We start from the raw sequence: 22,119 nt of genomic DNA on the forward strand, positions 1-22,119 counted from the left end.
AATTCTTCATTTCCTCCCTATACCTGAAGTTAAGGATCGAGTGAATGTTCACCCTTCTTTTACACCTCTTGACCTTTGACCTTTTCCCCCCAGCTTCGACATCCCAACTCGTTTTCGGATTACCCCCCCACGTCCCAAATATCGTGACCGTACGTCGAGCGGTTAAGATTTGTGCCCAACTGTTGACGCACGCACGCACGCACGCACGCACGGACGCACGATCATGCGATTCTACAAGCTGCATCCGACTACGTCAGATGAGCTAAAAACTTATTGTTTATTGTTTTTCACTGAAAAAATATAGTTGGATTCACATAAGAAATATATGACCGGACGCATAGCGTGGGAGCTGGGCGTCCGATAACCGGACGCGTAGCCACAGCCAATAAAAAATGGCAAGAAGGCATAGAAGGCATAGAAGAAAGGAAGAAAGGAAGGGAGGAAGGGTGTGTGGAGTAGCAACTGCAGGAAGCATCTTTACCAGGAAAAAAATTACTTTTTTTTCACGAGAGCTCTTTTTCAAGTCTGTGGAAAAAATAGCTCTCGTCAAAAATGTTACGGGAGCAATTTCGCAGGTTTGAAGAGCTCATCGCTCATCGCTCCCGTGTATTTTTTACACTGATCTTTACCTTCCTGCTGGCGGGTGTGTTCGGTGTAGTGTTCTGCACAATCTTCATCAGGTTCTCGCTGGAGTTCTCGGGTGACATTGTTGCACTCGATGCATTGTCGCGCGACGGCGGCGGCGGCGGTGCGGCGGCTGACGTGTAGGAAACTCCCGTCGACGCTGCAGACACAATACAGGGTGCGAAATTAACGCGAGTCCGGAGTCAAATACTCCCCAATTTACTGCCAGACTCCCTGATTTGACAAATGCAAGAGTCCGTGTGACTCCCTGAAAATGTTGCCATACCAACGAGTTCGTTCCTGAGCACGGCCTCGCGGAATAACCATATTTTTTCAGCTAATGGCAGACGTGCAACTGCATGAATCTTACAAATAAGCACATGCGTTATTGTTAATATCTTTAATTTTGAACTTCAGACTGCGGACTCCCTCATTTTTCCGCAGACTCCCTCTTTTTGAGGGTAGGGAGTCCCTTGGACTCCCATGGTCAAAAGTTAATTTCTACCCCTGCAATACGCGCCGGTGAGGGAAAACCAACGCTGGACCTGCTAACATCACTGCTGTCTGGCCATCGAATCTCTTCTCAGACCGGATTTGCACTAGGGTTGGCAAGGAGAAAGTCTACCGCTTGTGATCTACCAGAGTAACAAATTTCTTAAAGGTGGCTGTTGCATGTGTTTAGTATTCGCAAGCCTTTTGAAGAAGGCTATATTACGTTACTATGCAAAGTAACACCAGCGATATGAAGGATGGACCATAGAGAGGCTGGCTCCTTCTCATCTGAGTGGTGAGCTACGTAGGTAATATTGACCATGCAATTGCAGCGCTATGTCCCGACCAGGAGGAAGAGAATCAGCTATGTACACGACACGCCCAAACACTATTCACACCAAAGAGAAATTTGCATACGTCAGCCGTTCATTGCCAAACCAAACATCAAGAAGTACCGAAATCTTGTAATAAATGTATTGGGCTTTCATAATAACATAAGAGTAATTATATTTCATAATAAATACACGTAATTAACCTGCTAGCAACAGTTTCGACAACTGATCAAGCTGCTGCCAAGCTCTATCAACAATGCTCAGCTCGAACCACCCGCTGAATGTGTTACAAACAGGGTAATTACACGGATTTGTCGTCATGACACAAATCCGCACAGATAGAACACCTACACGTCTGCACGTTGGGCGGGGCAGGCTTGGGACTCGGCCGTGGACTGCTGCTGTCGTCGTCACTGATGAAGAACTTGACGGGATCCTTCGAGCGCTCGATAACGACGACGGGCGACTGCGACACCTGAGGCGTCGCAGGCGACGGCACCTGCACGAGTATGGAAGAAAATCGAAGGTCAAAGGTCGGCCACTCAGTCAATTGAATTACCTGTCTGAATGAGGTTACACCCCTCCCCATATACTGTTGCTAGGTTTATCAAGCCACACCAATTTGTATAAGGTTTTCCACGCATATACACGCCAAAATGCTGACTTTGCTGCATCTCATTATTATATTGTTTTTAGAAAGGCATACCACAATGCTGATTGGCTAAAGTTGAGGCTGAGCAAGAGTCGAACTCTTGAGGCAGATAGATAAATTAAACAAAAGATAAGATAGAATTAGATTAGATTAGATTAGATAAAATTAAAGTCTTCACGAGGATTTTGTGGCAAAAAAATTTTGAGGCAGAAAATGCTCACAAAGTTCATAAATCGTTGTTGTACACAATACGTAAGGTATAGGATACTTGTCATGTGGCAGTATGATTACAATGAAAGTGTCAATGACACTGTAGCTCACCTTGGGTGTGATAGAAGAGGGAGGGGGGATATATAAAGCAAGAGTATATATGGGAGAACTCCCATTATATAGCATATCTCCCATTATATACTCTCGATAATGATATATGCAAGTTTTGATGCGAAAATAAATGTTTCAGATCTGAAAGTCTGAAATCTTGACGAGAGATGGCGCTACGCCTAAATGATGGCCTTTTGGTTTTCGTTCAGCACATGGTTTTTGAACCAATAAAGCACCTAGTATATAAGAACCACTTCAGCCTGATAAATTAAGCAGGTTCTTATATAAAAAAAATACCGAAAATTAGAGGAAACTGGGGCAATCCAAGTATGTGTGCTACACCATTGGAAACCAACATGTAGTTCATCGTCAATAACAGTGTCAATTATTCACTAAATAAAGCCAATTTTACCTAGATAATGTACACAATATCCCCCCCAAAATTAAGAACCTCTTTAAGAACCTCTTCATGCTGATTTCTCACTATGTATCATATATATAAGAACCACTTCAGCCTGAAACAGAAAATCACGGGTTCTTTTATGCGGGTGTTTACTGTATAGGTCTAATTGTAGAGTTGTTGACCAGTTAGACAAAATAAACGTAATAGGACGTTGTCGATATCTCTCCCATAGGAGTAACAACTGTTTTGGGGCTAGCCTTACACATTCACATACCAAATTTTAACAAAATCGAATGAATTTAGATGGCCATTTTCATTTTTTCCAAAAAGTTGGCGTAGCTCGAAAGTAGGTCGACTGGCGTGCTCCAAAATAGGACGTTCAAACCTCTCCCATAGGAGTAACAAGCAGCCTAAAAACTTTTTTTTTTACGAGAGCTCTTTTTTGATTTTGTATGAAAAAAGAGCTCTCGTAATTTTTTTTACGGGAGCTATTTTAGGCTTGGCCAGAGCTACTTTTTCATAGCATGATTTTGTAAAAATTTTCATAATTTTGATGCACTGACTCTAATATCATTCATCAGCATTCAGCACTCAGAACTAGTATCAGACTGTCAGTGTTAAGAAATCGTCAACAAATTACCCCGGCCCCCCACTCCGAGGTCGGAGGGACCGCATGCGCGTTCCCAAAATCGTTACGGGTCAGAAGCCGCGGGCGCACCCCCCAATTTTTTCGCGCTGACAAAATCCGGCGCCCAAGAATTGCCCCTCAAAAAAGGCGGGCCTGTATGTTGACATTTCACCCCGGAGATTTCTTTAAAAAGGGCGGGTGTTTTTCCCTCTACTCTGCGTCAATCTTGAATGTTCATAGAAAAACTTTATCGAAATCTGGGATCAAAAATTCCTGAAATTCCGCCTATGTTTTGCAAAGCTCATTCAGGATTATTTAATTTTGAAATGTAAAAATATTGCCCCCTAGTTCCCCTCAATCACTGAACTCTACACTACGTAGTGTAGAATGGTTCGACAGTTCCACACGCTACACTAACGTCACTACGGTTGGAATGAGAGCTCACCTGAGATAGGGGGTACATTGAGCAGTATTCCGGATTTAGGGGGGGGTCTCCAAGGCAGGAAAAACCCGCAAAAAGCCCGCAAAAGGGGGTTCAGAAATTTCAGCAGTCCTGAGATAGGGGGGTGCTTTCAAAGGGAGGGAACGAGCATATGCGTACCCTGACTAACACTGAGTGGGGGGGGGGGGCCAGGCAAATTACATTCGATCACATATTTTTTTATCTAATTTCACTCGACTAAGAAACCAAACACATTCTTATTCAATTTCATTCACACAGACAGACATGCACTACACGGTACACATAATCAGGTAACATGACAAAGACAGGAAATCCAGAATTATAATTATGGTAATGATGGTATGGTTATTTTCAAGTTTCTTTTTTTTACTTCATTTCTTTTCATCTTTCAGCTTTCTTTTTACATCGACTGAGCAAGTTCAGAACTTCAGAGAGAGTTTTTAGTTACTTTGAGTATGTTAAAAAAAACTTGTACTGGAATCTCTAGGAATGCCCGGAGCTTCTGGGCAAGGTTTTACTTTCGCTTTTCTCCTCCCCAGTCCACGGTACCCCTATGCATAGATCAATGCTGCCGCACATCCGCAAAGTTACAAGTGCCTAGAATCTAGTATATACAGTTTACATTGCTTCTAGATATCTAACTGAATAAAAATAGTCCACTTTCTACGTTAAGAAAAGTGACGAATTCAGTTAACAGCTTTGATTACGTGCGTGTCAGGTGTCACTGGTCGTGCCCTCACTCCCCACGATAACCCCTGCGATATAAAAACTTATTGTTATGCGGTCATAAAAACTGCACTACTGTCTACATGCCCGCAATCGATTTCTTAGACTGTCGCGAGTTTTTGTTCGTGTGGCGAATCATGCGTTGAGGGAGTTCATGCAGAATGTATATGTGTATGTTTTGGATACCCCGTCTACGTTGAGGAACGGGTCGTATTATGCGCTCCCGTTTACAAGTCTGCCGTTGCGCTAACCGTAGTATTTCATCGTAATATGAGGGGAAAAAGTGCCGGTCAGGAGGACCGGGAGTTTCGTAGAGATGGTGGCCCGAGCAAAAACTTGGTGGGCTCGGGCACAGGCACTTGAAGCGTATCAACTGTAAACACACGCCGCCGCCATTGCGCGTACACTGACACATAAATATATAGTATATATAAATATACACAGTATATATTAATATATACTGACACACTATATATTTTTGTGTCAGTGTACGCGCAATGGCGGCGGCGTGTGTTTACAGTTGATATGCTTCAAGTGCCTGTGGGCTCGGGCCTCCGGTTCGAACGCTGCCGGCGGCACAGGAGCGATTTTTTCTCGTATCTTCCAAAATTTTCGCTCTCGTAATTGTTGTTACCAGAGCGCTTTGAAAGCTGACGGGAGCGAAATCGCTCGCCGCTCCCGTGTATTTTTTTCGCTGGTAACAAGTATATGCAATTTAAAACATGTGGGTCAAACGGTTCTTGAGTTATCGTTGACCGTAGCCAAATGTTGACGGACGGACGGATGTACGACGGACGACACCCCATGACAATAGCTCATCTTGACGATGTCAAGGCGAGCTAAAAACAGGGAATGGTCTGCTGTTGATGCTGCCTACCTTTGTTTCCACAATGGGTTTCTGCTGAGGAGGTGTTGGATGTACAGGTGGCGGCGAGCTAGCAATGGGTGTCAGAGGTGGCGGCCCTGGCACTGTAGCATAACATAACGACGATGCGATGTATGTAGATGCAGTCACAAAGAATCACAGGAACGTACTCTTGTTAGTGCAACGGAAACGATGGTTGAGAATTGCAAGAGATAATGTTGTAATCGTTGCAGACAGCGTACAGTAGTGCTATACGTCAGAACATATTCTACAGTTTAGAAATGATAAGCATAACAGTATGTAGCTAGTAGTGACAGGCGACGACTGGTGGGAACGTACGCGGTGCCTTGTGCTGCTGCTGAGGTGGAGATTTGATCGGTGCAGGTACTGCTACTGCACTTGGCTTGCTGTTGGGTTGCGGGGGTAACTGGTGGGTAGCAGAGGGCTTCAGCTCTGGCTCTACCTCTGCTTCAACCTCTGGCAGCTTGCTGGCAGGTGGCGATGGAATCGACACCGGCACTGCAGTGTGAACTTCTGCAAGTGTGCAGACAATTAGAATTGTAGCCTAACAGTGCAATTCCATTATCAGTAGAGCATTATATTAGTAACAAACTGTGGTAAGCACACAGTCAAACCTGTGTTAGCGGACACCTCTATCGAACAGACACCTTTCTATAAAGGATACTCATGATGCTGAGTGGCAGTTGTATGGTGAATCCACCTCTATCGAATGAATACTTGTCCTATGAGGGACACTTTGGTGCATTTCCCTTGAATGACCTGCACATACAGGTGTGACTTTAGCTGGAAAGTGGCAACTCTCAATAGTACCTGGCTCCACTACTGCTGCTGCTGCTGCTGGTGGTGGTGGTGGTGGTGGTGGTGGTGGTGGTGGTGGTGGTTGCTCATTTGTTGCTTCGGCTGCTGGAGGCAGAGGTACGGCTGGCTTGCTTGCAGCAGCCTGCAAGCATAAAAGCACTCGCTCAGCAAGTACTCAGAGAAGGTGTGTTCACGTCAGTTGTATACAACTATTAAATATGTGTTGTCTCGCGTGCATGCTTACCTGAGGCGCAGACTTCGCTTTCTTCTTAGCGGGAATCTCTGCAATAGTGTGAATGTAAACTTCACTACAAAATATCACCTCACGTATCTAGCGTCACACAAACGCGAGTTCTGCATCCACACACTACACCTCGGATCGCTGAGTTAACAAAGTACATTATTACATTAAGTACTTTTTTTTTATTCGCTTGTTATATTTTACCCAATTATATCTCTACGCAGCATCTTCTACGAAGACCAAGGTATCACATACGGAAAATACTGCACACAAGCATAATGATAATTTATTCATTTTTAGTGTGAGTGTACATCGAAATGTTCACATACACACAGCAATACATATAATACACTAGAACAACGATGACTGTAGAAGACATCACTACAAACTATTCAATGGAAAGCATCGTTAAACATCCTGACGTACAACAAAAAATGTAGTGCGTCGCAAATTGATAGATGCGCCTCGTACCTGATTCGGAGTCACTACTCTCTGATGAGCTGGAAGAGGAGGAGCTGCTGCTGTCACTGTCAGAAGATGAAGAACTGCTTATGCTCACCTTGGCACTAGCTGGCGCCACCTGCTCCACCCCATTCTTATCTGTGACAAAGAAAACCCTCGTTTATTACCCTTTTTAGAACAAAACATATTGGTTTAAATTACACAATGGCATTTTTCTAAGACCATAGTCCATTTTTGAGAACTTTCCAGACGTGTAAAACATTATAAAATTCTAAGAATTCATGTTTCAACCCTGTGACAACACTAGTATCAACTAGAATTATGTTGTAATTTATAATACTGCACAAGACGCCAAGTATGTTTGTGACAAACTAAACATTGACTGGCATGAAACCGACATGAGATTAATAGATCTGTGGAATAATTACCTTTCTTTTGTTTTTTCGTCGGTGCAAGCTTGCCCCCAACATCTTCCAACTGTTTCTGGATATCCTCTCGCTTCTTCTTCAAAGCATCCTCCTTTGTAGTTCCTGGTTTTTGAACTAACACAACATTAAATTAAAACATCAGACATGGATCATGGAAGCCACGGAAATGGAGACTAGAAACAGAAAACATTCCCCTCCTCCAATAGTAATAGATTTCTTCTACTCGAATTAGATGAATACGGACGGACCAATACATTCGATTACTAAAGGAAAGGTAATAGGATCCACGGAACATTTTCCCACGACAGCAAAAGTTTGGCTCAGTACTAGTAGCAACGATACACCAATAATTCGGCCCAAACACAGTGGTTTCATGACACTGATTGACAAAAGCTACCTGTCTATCATTCCAAGATGGATAAGTCTTCTCACACGTCAGTACCTTTAAGGGTTTAGAGTTAATACAACCGCGTAGAGACAGTGACTGCATCACCTCACGATGCTGAAGAGCGCGTTTGTGCAACTCACCGTATTTCTTCGGCTTCTTCTTCAGCACAGACGACACGTAGGCTTCCAGCTCCCGCAGCGTCGACGCCTTCAGAGTCTCAAAGTCGATCTCGATCTCGTCCGGGTTGGAGTCTCGCAACGACGGCTCCCGCGATTGGATAATGTGCACGACTTTGCCGAGCTTGTCCCCTGCAAGGCAACCCAACAACAACCTTACCTCCGATACTCCCCCCTACTACCATTACCTTTACGCTACTACTCACCCTGCATAGCAGCCACCGTTGTAGCTACGCCAGTCGGCAATAGCCAGCTCTGGTGTTGGCCGACCGGCATGCAGTTTTAAATAACATCCTTCCGACCGGCACAAAAATGATTGAGTTTGTGTAAAATTACCTTCAAAATAGTGAGCATTCTACAAATAATCACAACTGATACATTTAGAATTAATTTAAAAAACAACTCTGAGTTTAATCTCAACAATAATTATGCATAATATCATCATCTGATCACATCGTACAGCGCACAGTACATGCAGTATAGCTGGCTAAGCACCATGTTGCTATTATAATAATTTATGCATATCACGCAATCACCGACTGATATTAGCCGACACTAAAATTGTCCTGGCTACAACCCTGGTAACAGCCCATATATACTGTAACATATAGTATACAGTCTATATAGTAGTGTGTACAGCAGTGTAGATCCTTGGAAGGTAAGTGTGTGGGCTATCACACACAATGCATAGGTAATAGAGCTATTCGTCCGCGTGAGATAACCATGCTCCATTTGAATGCTATTGCTAGAGCAGTCACATTAAAACAGTTTGCACCAAGTAACCACCCAAACGGTCGATCTAGCGGCACTACTATACGAATGGCCCACAACAACACCGACTTGCTAGTTACTGCCCGACAATCACGCTAGAACGGTTAGGTCAACCTTTAGTTTTGTGACTAACCCGGCAATTTGTTGATGTCTAGACTCAGCTGTCTCTTCTCATCGTAGCTCATGGGTCGTGTCACACCCTCATCCTCCTCGCTATCACACGGAAGCTGAGCAGCAGCAGGGGGCACCACTGGCTTGTTTCCTTTCCCTGATGTTCTACACGAACAAAAGGCGATCGATCGTTAATGACCAACTCTTGTATTTACAGATTCCTTCAAACACACCGATTTAATGCTTTCCAACAACAGAAATTGCAAAACTACACGATATGGAAATCTGTGGAACGTAATAATGAAGCCTAAGGTTTAGCTTAAAGGGCTGCGACGAGTAACACTAGGCGTCACAAATCGAGCGACTTAAACATAAAGACGCATCTGCTGGAAGCATGCTCACTTGTTGCCGCTAGCTCGGCGCTTCGGCGTTGCCTTCGCGGCTGGAGCCTTGCTGACCACCGGTGACACGGGCGTAGCAAGCGTGACCGCGGCAGTAGGAGCGACGACAGCCGGTGCTCGCCCTCTCCCCTTCCCCGTCTTCCCGGCCGGCTTAGCGACGGGAGCGAGGACAGCAGCAGGAGGGACGGGAGGAGGCAGGGGGGCTGGCATGGTCTCCATGGGCTCATTGTCCCAGCCAGCAGCGACCGCGGCAACGGTAGCCTCGACGGAAGCCGACACTGATGCGGGCGTGACGGGCACCGGCTTAACAGGATGGGAAGCAACAAGGGCCTCTCCTGTACTCCTCCTCCTCCGCGTCTGCACTGCAGTAGGTTTCACCTCTGCCTGGACTGGCATGTGGGGCAACTCAATCTGAAACAGAGACGAAGCTTGTGGAAGGGAGCAGAGACCAACTTAACAAATCGTCTTTTAGTTCCAGTACCAATCTAAAAACTTGATCTGAAATATAGGGCAAGCTCATGCAATTGGCGAATACCGTCTCGTATGGAGTTAGGGAGGCGTTAGGGAGCCTGTCTTTTCAACTTTAAACCCCAGTATTTTTTATGACAGGTACACTATACCAAGTTCCCTATGTGTCTGCACCAGATATCCCACATACAGTGGCACAGGCTGGCACCCCCTGTGACCCACAACAATTTACTTGACTCTGCCAAAGATGTACACGTGTTCCCCCCTCCTAACAACTACCCGGGGGACCGACTAAAAAAGGAGGAACGTATGAATTACCGGCTCAATCTTCACAATAGGTCTCTCTTCCTTTACTTCAATCTTCTTCTCCTTGTGTTTGTGCTTTTTCTTCTTTTTGTCCTTCTTACTGGTGTGTGCAGACAGCTGAGCTAACTGCTCATGTACTGCCTTCAACTGTAAATAAATAGCAAGTGTTTAGCAGACAGGAGGGTTTTTTAATACAATTTATGATACAAAATACCAATGCATAAAATTACATAATACAAAATTACAAAATACTATTTTTCTTGCTAGCCACAATAGGTAGCAGCACAGGAATGCCAAACTAATATACCTAATAACCGGTACGCAGCATATGTATGCAGGTTTACACGTACTATACCCGCTATGCATTATCACAGTGTTAACAATAGAATATACAAGGCACTATTACAAGCAGCACCTCCGGTATACATTGAGGAACAAGGTTTTGCAGGAACGGTAATATTTTAGGGAGCACCAAAGCAGCTCAGAAAGCCTAGAGCAGCACAAGGGTGGGCAGGCACCAGCACCAGCATAGGTATGCAGCGTTATAGGTACGCAATATTAGAGATATGCATCAGCGTTACAAGTACGTTAATGACCTGCACTCACCTGTGACTGTAGCTCCTGCAGCCGGTGTTCCCTCTCGTCGTCACTATCCTCGCTGTCAGATGACGACGACGATGACGACATCACCTCAGGCTTCTCCTCCTCTGACTCATCATCTGACGGACCCTCCGGCATCTTAGCATAAAACATCTCAAACACATCCTGCCGGAGGGGAAAATAATGTCAAATCAATTATGCACCGCCGACAAAAAATACACAACACCCTATATTACAGCAGCCTATGTTTACCCCCTTGTTTAGCACCGGTGGAAAACACAATACCATCCATTATACTGCTGGGGAAATGATAGGCGATGTGGAAATTGTCTCCGGATAAACAAGCGACCATCACATTATACGCCAGGTGTGACAACATTGCTGAACATACCTGCAGCTTTCTCGCCATGGCGACAACATCGTGATCGGGAGGGTTATACTTGTAGCAGTTAGTGAATATCAGTCGAACGTTGCCTGCAAATTCGTCAGCTGTCTTGTACTCTTTGTTGTCAAGTTTTTGCTGCAAACGAATGTGTAACAATTTATACGCGTGGTAAAAATTCCTGACCTATCTCTACAGAATGCAGTTCCACTAAACTACCACATGGAGAACTATGAATTTAGCTAGCTTCACTCGACACTAATGAACTATTTAGTATTAACTAATAGTATTACGCCAGCAGCGCACGTGTATAATTCCTCTTAAACATTTCATATCCGTTCACCATCTTTCTTCTCTCATTGTATTCTGTGCTCCCACCCCTACTACTACTGACTACTGCTTTCCTCTATCTTCGAAATCAGAGACTACGCGCTTAGACGACGGAACCTAAACCCGCATCTAAGCTATGCAGTGACACTGGGACACACTTGCGCAAGCAATAGAGTAGGAAGAGATATTCCTTCCTGTGTATGCACATAAAGACATTCAGGTGAATAGAATAGCCTGACCGACTCATCAGCTCCACGCCAAAACCTTAAAATAAGACCCTAACTAATTTTAATTAATAATCAAAAACTCTTTTCAAATACTCATTGCTGTGAAAATCTTCACATTCTGTGCCAGATCCAGCATTGGCATTCGTTCACCACCAACTATTACTCACCTTGACTGTACCCAAGTCCATCGGGTGTTTGATTATGTCGTGGTAGTCATGGAGACAAAGCTGCTCAGCATCCACCGGCTTATAAAACGGCCACGCGTAACTCTGCAAGCAAAGTTCACGCGCGCAAATTACGTCAAAGCAGTTGCACATCATGTAATCAGGAGTAAATAATAAAGATTCTCTATATTATTCTTTTATACTATTATTATTATTCTCATTATTTCTTATTCTTCTTCTTCTCTTTCTGATTCTTCTTATTATTCTCTATATTATTATCTTATTATTCTCTATATTATTCTCTTATAATTCTCTATTATTCACTCCTGATGTAATGTATACGTGTTAACAAGCAGACGTGGGCAACAAATTTGGCCAGCCCAGCATGAACAAATAGAGGAAGTCGATGCTCAAATAACATCATCACATAAATAATGTAACTATTGTTACATAAACTGTTAACATCATCGTATAGATCTTCATAACTCGGGGATTCCTTGCAGTGGAAGAATATGATGCAAACTATCTCTAAGCTGTCTACACGTCGAGGTCTCCCGCTATATGCCATGCTCTAACGTTGAGGTGATGTCCAATACAACTACAGCAATTATACACAATGGTATGAAAAAAAACATAAATGATTTGGGACTTACAGCGTGCTTCTTTGCCACCAGGTCCTTGACGATTTGGCTACAATATTTGAGCTGTTCAACAACTTTAACCTTTTTCCCCCTCTTTTGTTGCTTCTGCAATGGCGGACGATATGAAGGCATTATAGGCAACAGATCCCAGTGATGCAATAGTACATTTAAAAAATAATGCTGGGCAATGAAATGCTGCAGTTGACATTTCAGTGCACAAAATAGTTCAGTAACCAGACGTATAGCTCCATTAACCACTGTGTTTGTTTTGTTGTTTTCATTGCGCTTAGGTTGAATTATCGATCACACTCGGGCCACTACATTCACCGGTTAACACGTTTATGTAACAAATTCACACAGCTCACAAGCAGCCATAGACACTAACGCGAGCTACTCATAACTGCGCACATAACCTGTACCTCACCAAGCAGCAATATCCAAGGGGGTGTCGTTAACTCGCTCAGCTGGATAGCACAGCTACATACTCCAGTAACGATTACTGTATACGCTGTATATTTCGCGGTGGTTTAATTTTCGCGAATTCTGTGAACGCGCCTCCAACCCGCGAAACTATATGTACGCGAAAAATATGGCGTATACAGTACATTATGCAAATCTACAGAGCTCTACTCTAGACTCATATCCTTACGAGATTGTCATGAACTAACGTTGTGCCCGTGCGAGTAACTTAGCCCTCGTTGCGTACCTCCATGTGAACTTCCACTGGGGACTCTAGCAACTCCTTTGTGGGCTTCTTGATCTGACGGCCACTCTCACGTCGCGACGGCTGCTTTGGCGGCGAGGGGGCGCCACAGGACGGCGCGAACACAGGGTCTGCCTCGATCGCCGTGGTGGGCGTCGTCGTGTCCGCTTTCCGCTTCACTCCTTTCTTTGGCTGCAAAGAAACGTGCAGCGATCCCCTTCATTATGTATTTGCATTTCTACTCTGACACGATTACATTGAAATGGCACTCCGCAACAAAACAACACCCTACAAAATACCTTTTTTTTACTTCATTTGTGGAGTATAGGTCTGCAACAACTATTTTTCTTAGGTCTGTTAACAGGCTTCATCGAGCAAAGCTACTCACTCTATCACAGATAAGGTTTTTAAAGTAGATAAACCTAGCAACAAAAAGTCTACATACACCTACGGTGAGCATACTTGCAGTATGCAAATATCACAAAATGTTCTCATTGAGCCAGAATGTGCTCTGAACTAGAGGAATTTGAAACAACGTCCGACAGAGTTTTTCGGCGTATAGATACACATAAATTATGTTGAGCGAGGGGGGTACGCTAGCGCAAATAGTTCCTGGATAGATAACACTATATATTTGTTTGCTGATTGCATAAGTAATGTGGATAACATATTAACATGCGATTTAAACAAATTTCAAAATTTTGTACTAAACAAACATATAATAATGAATTACAACTGGTTTTATCATAGAAAAGAACTGTCATCGATCGCTCGGCTGTGTCCCGAATGTGTAAACATCACTGTGGCACTACTTTCGTAAGACAAGTACTCTCGTTTAGATTTTGTGAAGAAATGTTATGAAAGTAACAATACAAATGAGGTGTAGTGAATTTTTACAACATAGACAAGCTCACAGTAGGTATATCTATGCATTTTGCTGTGAGAACATGCCGTTTTAAACACCTTTCGAAACACCGAGAAGACGTAAGACCCATAGCTCAAGGGTATGTAACCCCTCACCTTGGTCAGGACTGGCTGTGCCTGGGTCATCACTGGTGTCTTCACGGTCGGGGGGGACGCAGATGCAGAAAGTTGAAGCATCTCGCCACCAGAGAGAGGCGCGTGTTTCCCGCCAGCGTGCGCGTGGCTGGCTCCCCTCGTTGGCGGACCATGCTTTCCACTCGCTGTAGTAGGGCCTTGGCTGACAACCGCTGCTGGTGGGACATGTTTCCCGCTCACTGCTGCAACTCCCGCTGCTGACGGACCATGTTTTCCACTCGGCGGAGCACTGCCCTGGGTGGCGCCCCCTGCGCTAGGACCGTGTTTCCCACTCACCAACACAGCACTGTGGGTGGCGCCACCTGCCGAGGGCCCATTCTTGCCGCTCGCCGAGGCAGGAACCGCGTGCTTTCCGCTCACGGCTGTGCCGGCGCCCGCTGCCAGGGGAGCCTGCTTGCTTCCGAGAACAACGTGGGCATGTTTACTGAGCATTGTCGCAGCACCCTGCTTGCTCCCCAGCATCACCTGGGGGTCGAAGCTGATACCAGCTCGCAGCATTGGGATCGGCCCAGATTTGCCAATGGGTGGCGCTGCTGTCGTCGCCGACTTCTCGGCGCCAGCATTGATCGTTTGCTTCGCAGAGCTGAGAGCGGTGGACTTGGCAGAGTGTGTCGCTGCACCCTTCGCAGGACTCACAACCACTTGCAGCGGCCGCAGCGTGGGCGGTGTCGTCGGTGCGTCTGCCACGGAGGCAGTCAACTGCTGCTGCTCCTGCTGCTGCTGCTGCTGGTGCTGCTCCTGCTGCTGCTGCTGCTGCTGCTGCTGCTGCTGCTGCTGAGGGCAGTTCTGCAACAATGACATGCGAGTATTATGTAGCCGCCATTCTTTGCGCAAACCTCTAGCAAATCGTAAGGGTATACCGTTAATATCCTTATACCATAGTACAAAGATGAAATAACAGGAATGCAATGAATAATAAAAAGGCAAGTCTTAATGTGGAAACTCAGTATTCAATACAACAATTGTGCTGCAATCATTTGCTTGATTCTGTACCGGACCGATAGATAGATATTAATGTATGCAAGCTGTGCTCAATAGTTACACAGAGTTCTCTAAAGCTGCCACAGAAAGAAGCATTGTCTACCTGGGAAGCCCGGCATACACGCACCTGCGTTCTCGTTGCAGGCAGTGCCGCCGCAGTTGGCTCAGCATTTGCGTAAGACGCCGCAGCTTTGGGACCAGCCGTGGACAGACTTGGTGCACCCGGAGGCATCAGTACTACTGGACGACCTTTGCCCTTGCCACGACCCTTGGCTCCTTTCGGTGGTACAACGATCTCAGTCTCGTTGGGTGGCATCTGTGCTATCTTGGTTAGAAATAGCTTCTCGAGTGCCTGCCCCATCAAGACCACGTCCTAGAACATATCATGACAGCATATAAAAAAAGGTTAACTGATGGTAAAAGTTTTAGCCTTAGGACAATAAATGTTACAGACCGTAGAGCATGTAGGGATTAGTGAAATATGCAGCATAAACCAGGATCTGAAAACACATGGGTTTGCGATGCAGAAGAATGTATGCTCACAAGTTGCTAAAAATTAAAAACTAATCTATGTTTTGAGGGATTAAAAATGCATCAATTTTTTATATTGTTACAACAAAACTAGGGATGAAATGAGACAGGATTACCTAAACTTTTATTTTTTAATTAATTTATATATATATATCAGAAGTAGATAATAGGGAAGGAGTGTGACCTCAAACAAAAGGCAGCTACTAGCGACTCTAGCGCACTCTTGCTCCCTCGGCGATGCGGTGTGGCTCGCTAGTAGCTGCCTTTTGTTTCAAGTTAGGGGGTTTATACATTCGGTTTGCTGGCAACAGAATGGATAATCATGAAGTACGTTTTAGTCTGTATCTCCGGATTGCGGGTGTATACGAGGAAACGATTTCGCACGATGCTAGGCGAATGTACTGTGTACGATTTTAGCTCAAGTTGGTTGAGTTACACGTAGTAAATCGTAGGTATTCTAGGGCTAGTAAATGACGAACTTCCCTTGTTTATTGAAGTCGCACTCCTTCCCTATTATCTACTTCTGATATATATTGTACAACCTTTTCATGTTGCATCTAATCTAGTACCTCCAACTATTTACAGTTGTAACAACTACACCAACATGCCCTACACAATGTTTGCCATTGTGATTGGCACATGATTACAATTGCAGGTGGTGGGAAAGTCTTATGTGATAAAGTATAAAATTTATTCACTCGGATAGCTTCACAAAAAAACTTGACAGACATTTTATTAGCTTCTCAACAACAATGAAAGATAATGCAGAGATATATCGCACCTCGCCCGGCTTGTTGTACACGTAACAGTTGGTGAACATGGTGTTGAAATCCCTGATGCATTCTTCTGCACTGTAGTACCACCGGAATTCCAACCGCTTTTTGATTGTGCCCAAGTCCATTGGTTCTTTCGTGATTTTATGGTAATCCTGAATACAGAAAAATATGTGTGATTTCTTTTGTCGATTACTTTATCCTGCTTCTCAACTCAGGTAACTCAGTGTAATTTTGCTCAAGCATGAATTTCAAGTAACAATAAACTCTAGATATTAAAGCAAGCATTTCTCGCATTTTATCTAACCGTTTTCATAATTTTTTGACCGTTCTGACAGTTACTGGCACACCTTGCGTAACACCAAGTGTATATAATAAGGCCAACGTGTCGAGAACACTCGCACATAAATCTTTTCAATAACATGTGCACAAATCGACATTTCAAATTAGATTTGTTTACATATGTCAACAAACTTAGCGTAGGATTTTTGCTCTCACGGGATGCCATCGACCAGTACGCTGTCTCTACATGTTACCTTTGTCTACATTTTGAGATGTGTATCAGTCTATAAATACTTGTGTCACGTAACTACGTGCACTTGTTTTTTGTGGGTCTATTTGAAAATGCCATTCTCACAAATCTCAAGATAGCAGATGCACGTTTGTTTTTCATTTATTGTTTTATAGCCTATAACAGCACAAACTTGTAATAATTTCTATGCTGAAGTAATCACTAATCAGTAATATGTATGCTGACAGGTGAGACTAAATTTGTCTTCATTTATTAATTTCTCAATTTATTTATTAAACGGTCGTTTTAAATTGGCAAGTAAGTTTCCTAAATTACGTAAATAACTAAAACAAAATGTACATTTAATAAAATACTTGTATACTGCCATAAGATATACATAACCAGGGCGCGAAATTAGCACCGGCCCACCGGCATATTATTTGGAGGGCTGGCAACATTCCCAAAACACCGGCCCTCTGAGCCGGTGGTTTCAGCCATGTTAGCGAAAACCTACATTTTTATTTATATATAGCATTAATGAGCAAATCGCCTACAATACTGTTTCACCTGAAGGATATCACGCCATAATTTAAAATTTACAACAGTTTACAAATTTGAAATAAAGAATGCAAGAGTGAAACATAACATTGTCATTGCCAAAAAAACTTCAGGTGTCATTCACGATCTGCATTATAGTCTGCTCAACAGCTAGTATGCGATGCCGCATGCTACAACATTTTTCAGACAAGCAAGAGTCAATAAAAGTCTCATCTTTATTTTTGATTAAAAAAATGGTGACAGATTATGGTGAGGGCTGGTAAAAAAAACTGCTGTTACCAGGCCTCTGAGCCAGTGTAAAAAAATCTTAATTTCATGCCCTGCATAACACAGTATAGATAAAAACTGTAAACATCACGGTCTCAGGACTACTTCATATTATGTATTAAGAATAACACTGAAGTACTGGATGGATCACAAAGTGTAGCAAACGTAGACAGCGGCTAACTTACAGGTAGGCTGAGTCTGACAGCATCAACAGGCACTTGGAATGGCCAGGAAAACTGGTGCTTCCATACTGTTTTGAGCACGACTTTCTGGATGTAGTCCAGCTGGTTTGTGTGCCTAGTCTTCCTGTTCTTTGAGGGAATATATGGAGGCTGAACAACACCTGGTGAAGGATAGGTGGGCTGTTCACCTGGGTCCTGTGAGTAAGATTAAAAACTTGTTTCAAACTGTGTAAGGCCTGTTTGTTATGAGGATGTAAAGCTAAAGACACAAAAACACCCCCCCCCCCCACCATGTGAACAGTTCTCAGATGCATGCACACACACTTAGCCATGAAGATGAAAGGCATACGAGTGAGCAGAGCAATGTTCAACTTTATCAGATAATTTGGCTCTATCGGTAACGGTAGCAAAAAAATTTGAAACGTAGACTTTAGAAGGTATGCTCTACACATAAGCCGAGTTGCACAAATCGCATCAAATCACATTTAAAAAGGATTTTCAGTGTTGGTGCACTAAAGTTTTATGTTAATCCAGCTAGACTAGTTTCAGAAAATTACAAATACAAGTAGATTATTTAATCGAGTTAAATCAAAATGGCTACTGATTAGCACACCAGAGACTAAACGCTAAAGCTAAAAATTTATCAGGAAAGTAACTAAAAATAAATGAATCGAAATCCATAACTCAGCTTGTAAAATATAGCAGTTAACTTTAAACTAAAGGCATAATAAGCCCATTGATTATGCAATGTTGACGAATGCTAGAGTAACTGGCACCTTGTATAGTTAATAAGTACATAACCTAATAGCCAAATGCGTATTAGTTTGTCCAATATCACTGCTGGTTACATTACAAACAAGACTTGAAATCGGTAGTTGATATGTATCAACGTATCATTTACGTGCCGTAAATGTCATCCAGGAGTCAAGCGATGACGTAAACATTTGTGCGGCCCGTATGTTTTGGACGCCAGATGAAATGGAGGTGTCAGCGGCGTAACCACGGCCACGGACTAAACATGGAAATGGAGTAAAACACACGTACTAATCACGGACGCACGTGGACAGCCCTGACAAAAAGTTACTTATCACGAGCGTCCATGTTTACAAAATCACTGATGATAGCATTGCGTACGGCCGAGCATGCATGCGAAAATGCACTATAAATCTGTATCACACCCGCTTCGCCGGCAGCGGTTTGAAACTGTAAACAACTGATTTTTGGACTGCGGATTTCAATTAGGCATTTCTTAGTAACCAGCAGTGACATTGGACAAACTAATACGCGTTTGGATGTAAGGTTATGTATTTGTTAACTACACAAGGTGCCAGTTACTCTAGCATTCGTCAACATTGCATAAGCAATGGGCTTATTATGCCTTTAAACACCATAAATGCATCATAATACAAAATCTTTGGAAAATCAATAAAATATTTTTTAACAATATGTTGTTACAAGATTAATTGCTTCTCAAACTGTTATAGCTCCAAATTTTCATAAGAACAACCCATGTTTTCTTTTAGAAAGCATTAAACTTACTACAAAGAGTTCACTATATCTCACGAGAAACAATCGATACAATAAATAGAATGAAACAATTAAGCCTGTGCCGACCGACTCGAGACTGACACTACTCACAGCTGGAGTCTCTCCATTCTCCATTGGCGCTTCGTTGTTCATCCAGCTTGCTGCTCACAAGATTCTACAACGACATACAAAGGTGAGTGTCAACGTTTGAGGTAACATGTTTAGATGTATCAAGGAAATCACATGCAATTTTGATTAACGCCTGCTAAGAGATATCAGCCCAATCAAATCAAATTCATGACATATTTAGTTTCACTTGCTGTCTTTCGGCTTAACATCATTCACTCCCAATTTAAATTAATTAAATTCAATACACAAATTATATAAAATGTGCCATTACTGTATTTTTTTCTATACTACACCATGAATCTATTTATTTTCAATTAATTTATCATTTCAGTCTATATAAGCTAAATGTCAGCTACAAATACACAGGAACCTTTACTATTAAAGGAAAAGGGGATCAATTGATCAACTATGGTGTTCAGTAACATTTAGCTGGTCAGTTTGAACGCAAGATGATGCAATTTCCTTACTCAATCGGCAAACCAAGAAAATATTCCCCGTTATTATAATGAAAAGAAAGTTACAATAGATGTTTACTCCTTAATATAAAATAATTAAAAATTTCAACACTGCAGCTTGTGGTGTTTGCCGATGACAAGAAATACTAAGCGAGAATTGTGCGAATGAATTTTAAAATTTCAGATAATCCCGTTGAAGAAATAAGCGGCCATTTATGTCTAGTATGTGCGGTGGTTTTCATGTACACTCCATGCCAACTGTAGTAACAGTTACTTAATAATTACATGTGACCTTAGAGCCAGTTTTGAAAAAATTTACCATGCAAACTTCCACAACAAATACAGTACGCTTAATAATAATATTAACAGAGATACAATGTTTCTATGCTATAGAATAAGTTAAATTACACAGATTTGTATTTTAAACAATCTTAAAACAATCGTATCACGTGAGATTTTGAGGATATATTTAGCTCTGTTAGTGTTAGTGTTAGTACGGTATGTAGTTTCACATTCAAATTTTATAACAAAAATTTTACAATGTTATCAAGGAAACTCGTGACAATGTAGTCAATTTAATGACAGCAGATCGATGAACGTACTACAATCTACACACCTAATATCAGGAACAAAACACAGCAAGGCGAGCATGTCAGTTCACAGTTGCTTAAGCCTAGTAAGGATCACAATTCGGTTAAATTCGATGCAGAGGAAATATCCTAATTCCTATTGGTATTACCCTAAACTAAGAACTGATTTCACTTGGTTGTATAACCATTACTGGCATTAGAGACAAAGGATAATAAGATAAGAATTCTTGGAAATTGGGATGTCTACTGTATAATTAATATTAATTTTATTATACGTATATATACACACATATATAACTGTACTCAGTACTGTTTATCAGGTGCCGTAAACATAGTTTTTAATGTGTTTTTATTAATATCGCGATTTTACACGATTCTGTGATGAAAGAGAAATTACCTGGAAGTAGTAAACAACGATTCCGCTCTAACTAAGAGGCTATATTAATTAAAGTTTTCGAAATTTTACACATTTTATAGTCACGAACAAAAGACAAGCCGTCCAAGATGGAGGGTTACGACTGTGGCGCCCTCCCTCGTCGAAGGTCACGTGTCAAGCGCTACGGTGTCTGAGAAGATAAATCGTTAATTATTGTACGTACTTTTAATGTTTTATAATATACGAAGAACAAATGGCAGAAATGATGATTTAACGATACTTTATATAAATTAAAAACGCAAGTCTTGAGCATTTAGTTGTATGCGAAACATAGTTTCTGCAGCCCCGTTGATAGAAATTAAGAACCTTTTTTAAAATCTTTTTTACAATTGCTTTTATATACTTATATTATACATAAAAATGATACTTTGTGCCAGTTGTGGTAGTGTTGCGTTCTTGGAATGACTGACTTCGGCAGGATATATTAATAAAGCTGCATATTTGTTTTAATTTCCAGGCTGTACGGCTTGGAATGGCTATGGAATAAATTACCTCCAACATCCGTCATATATCCTATATACCTCAAAACCGTTCAGACTCCCAAGGTCGCGGTCAGGTCTATCCTGCGGATGTGCGATGCCCCGCGCAATAAACTGGACTGTGCTTTGATATGGATCATTAACCCAGCTGCTACTGTTTTCTTCCCGCGTCTTTCTTCATAATGTCTGTTACTTGCAGCACTTTTGCAACTGATCCTGTCCACATATCTTCTTTGCATTTTATTGCTATATTTGTTCTATACAATTATATCAGTCACTGACTCTATCACATACCCTGCTCCTTTTATCTTCGCGTGTTGCACGCATATGGTTGTTAAACCACAGCAACGTATTTCCTCAGTAGAATTGTTCTTTTAATCGACTCAGTTTTAGCATCCTTGAGTGGTTATTGTATTTATGTTTTAGTATTTGCGTTTCTCGCATGTGTACGTCAGTCGCCCTTACTAGTTGCTACGGGTTTTTCGTTTATTGTCGCCTTGTACAATGTTATAATATA

The 22,119-nt window shown here is 42.5% G+C and overlaps 1 protein-coding gene across 5 annotated transcripts in view; it reads right to left on the reverse strand.

Moving 5' to 3' along the window:
* The window catches only part of LOC106809330 (bromodomain-containing protein 2-like), a 32,270-nt gene extending 11,067 nt beyond the window's left edge, over positions 1-21,203 (reverse strand). For 2 of the 5 annotated variants that reach the window (XM_014812376.1, XM_014812375.1), the window contains exons 1-23: positions 21,085-21,203; positions 19,625-19,688; positions 17,990-18,181; positions 16,477-16,623; positions 15,268-15,537; positions 14,145-14,969; positions 13,128-13,316; positions 12,434-12,526; positions 11,784-11,885; positions 11,069-11,197; positions 10,684-10,842; positions 10,090-10,224; positions 9,305-9,714; positions 8,925-9,067; positions 7,985-8,152; positions 7,457-7,570; positions 7,038-7,166; positions 6,570-6,607; positions 6,338-6,467; positions 5,846-6,040; positions 5,519-5,610; positions 1,800-1,947; positions 630-784 (exon numbers count right to left, since the gene is read on the reverse strand). In XM_014812376.1, coding sequence (XP_014667862.1) covers positions 630-784; positions 1,800-1,947; positions 5,519-5,610; positions 5,846-6,040; positions 6,338-6,467; positions 6,570-6,607; positions 7,038-7,166; positions 7,457-7,570; positions 7,985-8,152; positions 8,925-9,067; positions 9,305-9,714; positions 10,090-10,224; positions 10,684-10,842; positions 11,069-11,197; positions 11,784-11,885; positions 12,434-12,526; positions 13,128-13,316; positions 14,145-14,969; positions 15,268-15,537; positions 16,477-16,623; positions 17,990-18,181; positions 19,625-19,666 — 4,005 coding nt within the window. In that variant the 5' untranslated portion in view covers positions 19,667-19,688; positions 21,085-21,203. The remainder of the gene's footprint in view (positions 1-629; positions 785-1,799; positions 1,948-5,518; positions 5,611-5,845; positions 6,041-6,337; positions 6,468-6,569; positions 6,608-7,037; positions 7,167-7,456; positions 7,571-7,984; positions 8,153-8,924; positions 9,068-9,304; positions 9,715-10,089; positions 10,225-10,683; positions 10,843-11,068; positions 11,198-11,783; positions 11,886-12,433; positions 12,527-13,127; positions 13,317-14,144; positions 14,970-15,267; positions 15,538-16,476; positions 16,624-17,989; positions 18,182-19,624; positions 19,689-21,084) is intronic. The other 3 variants (XM_014812377.1, XM_014812374.1, XM_014812378.1) reach the window with 2 other exon arrangements.
* Positions 21,204-22,119: the final 916 nt, after the last annotated feature.

The sequence above is a fragment of the Priapulus caudatus genome, unplaced genomic scaffold, assembly GCF_000485595.1.
Source record: "Priapulus caudatus unplaced genomic scaffold, Priapulus_caudatus-5.0.1 Scaffold345, whole genome shotgun sequence".
Taxonomy (NCBI): domain Eukaryota; kingdom Metazoa; phylum Priapulida; class Priapulimorpha; order Priapulimorphida; family Priapulidae; genus Priapulus; species Priapulus caudatus.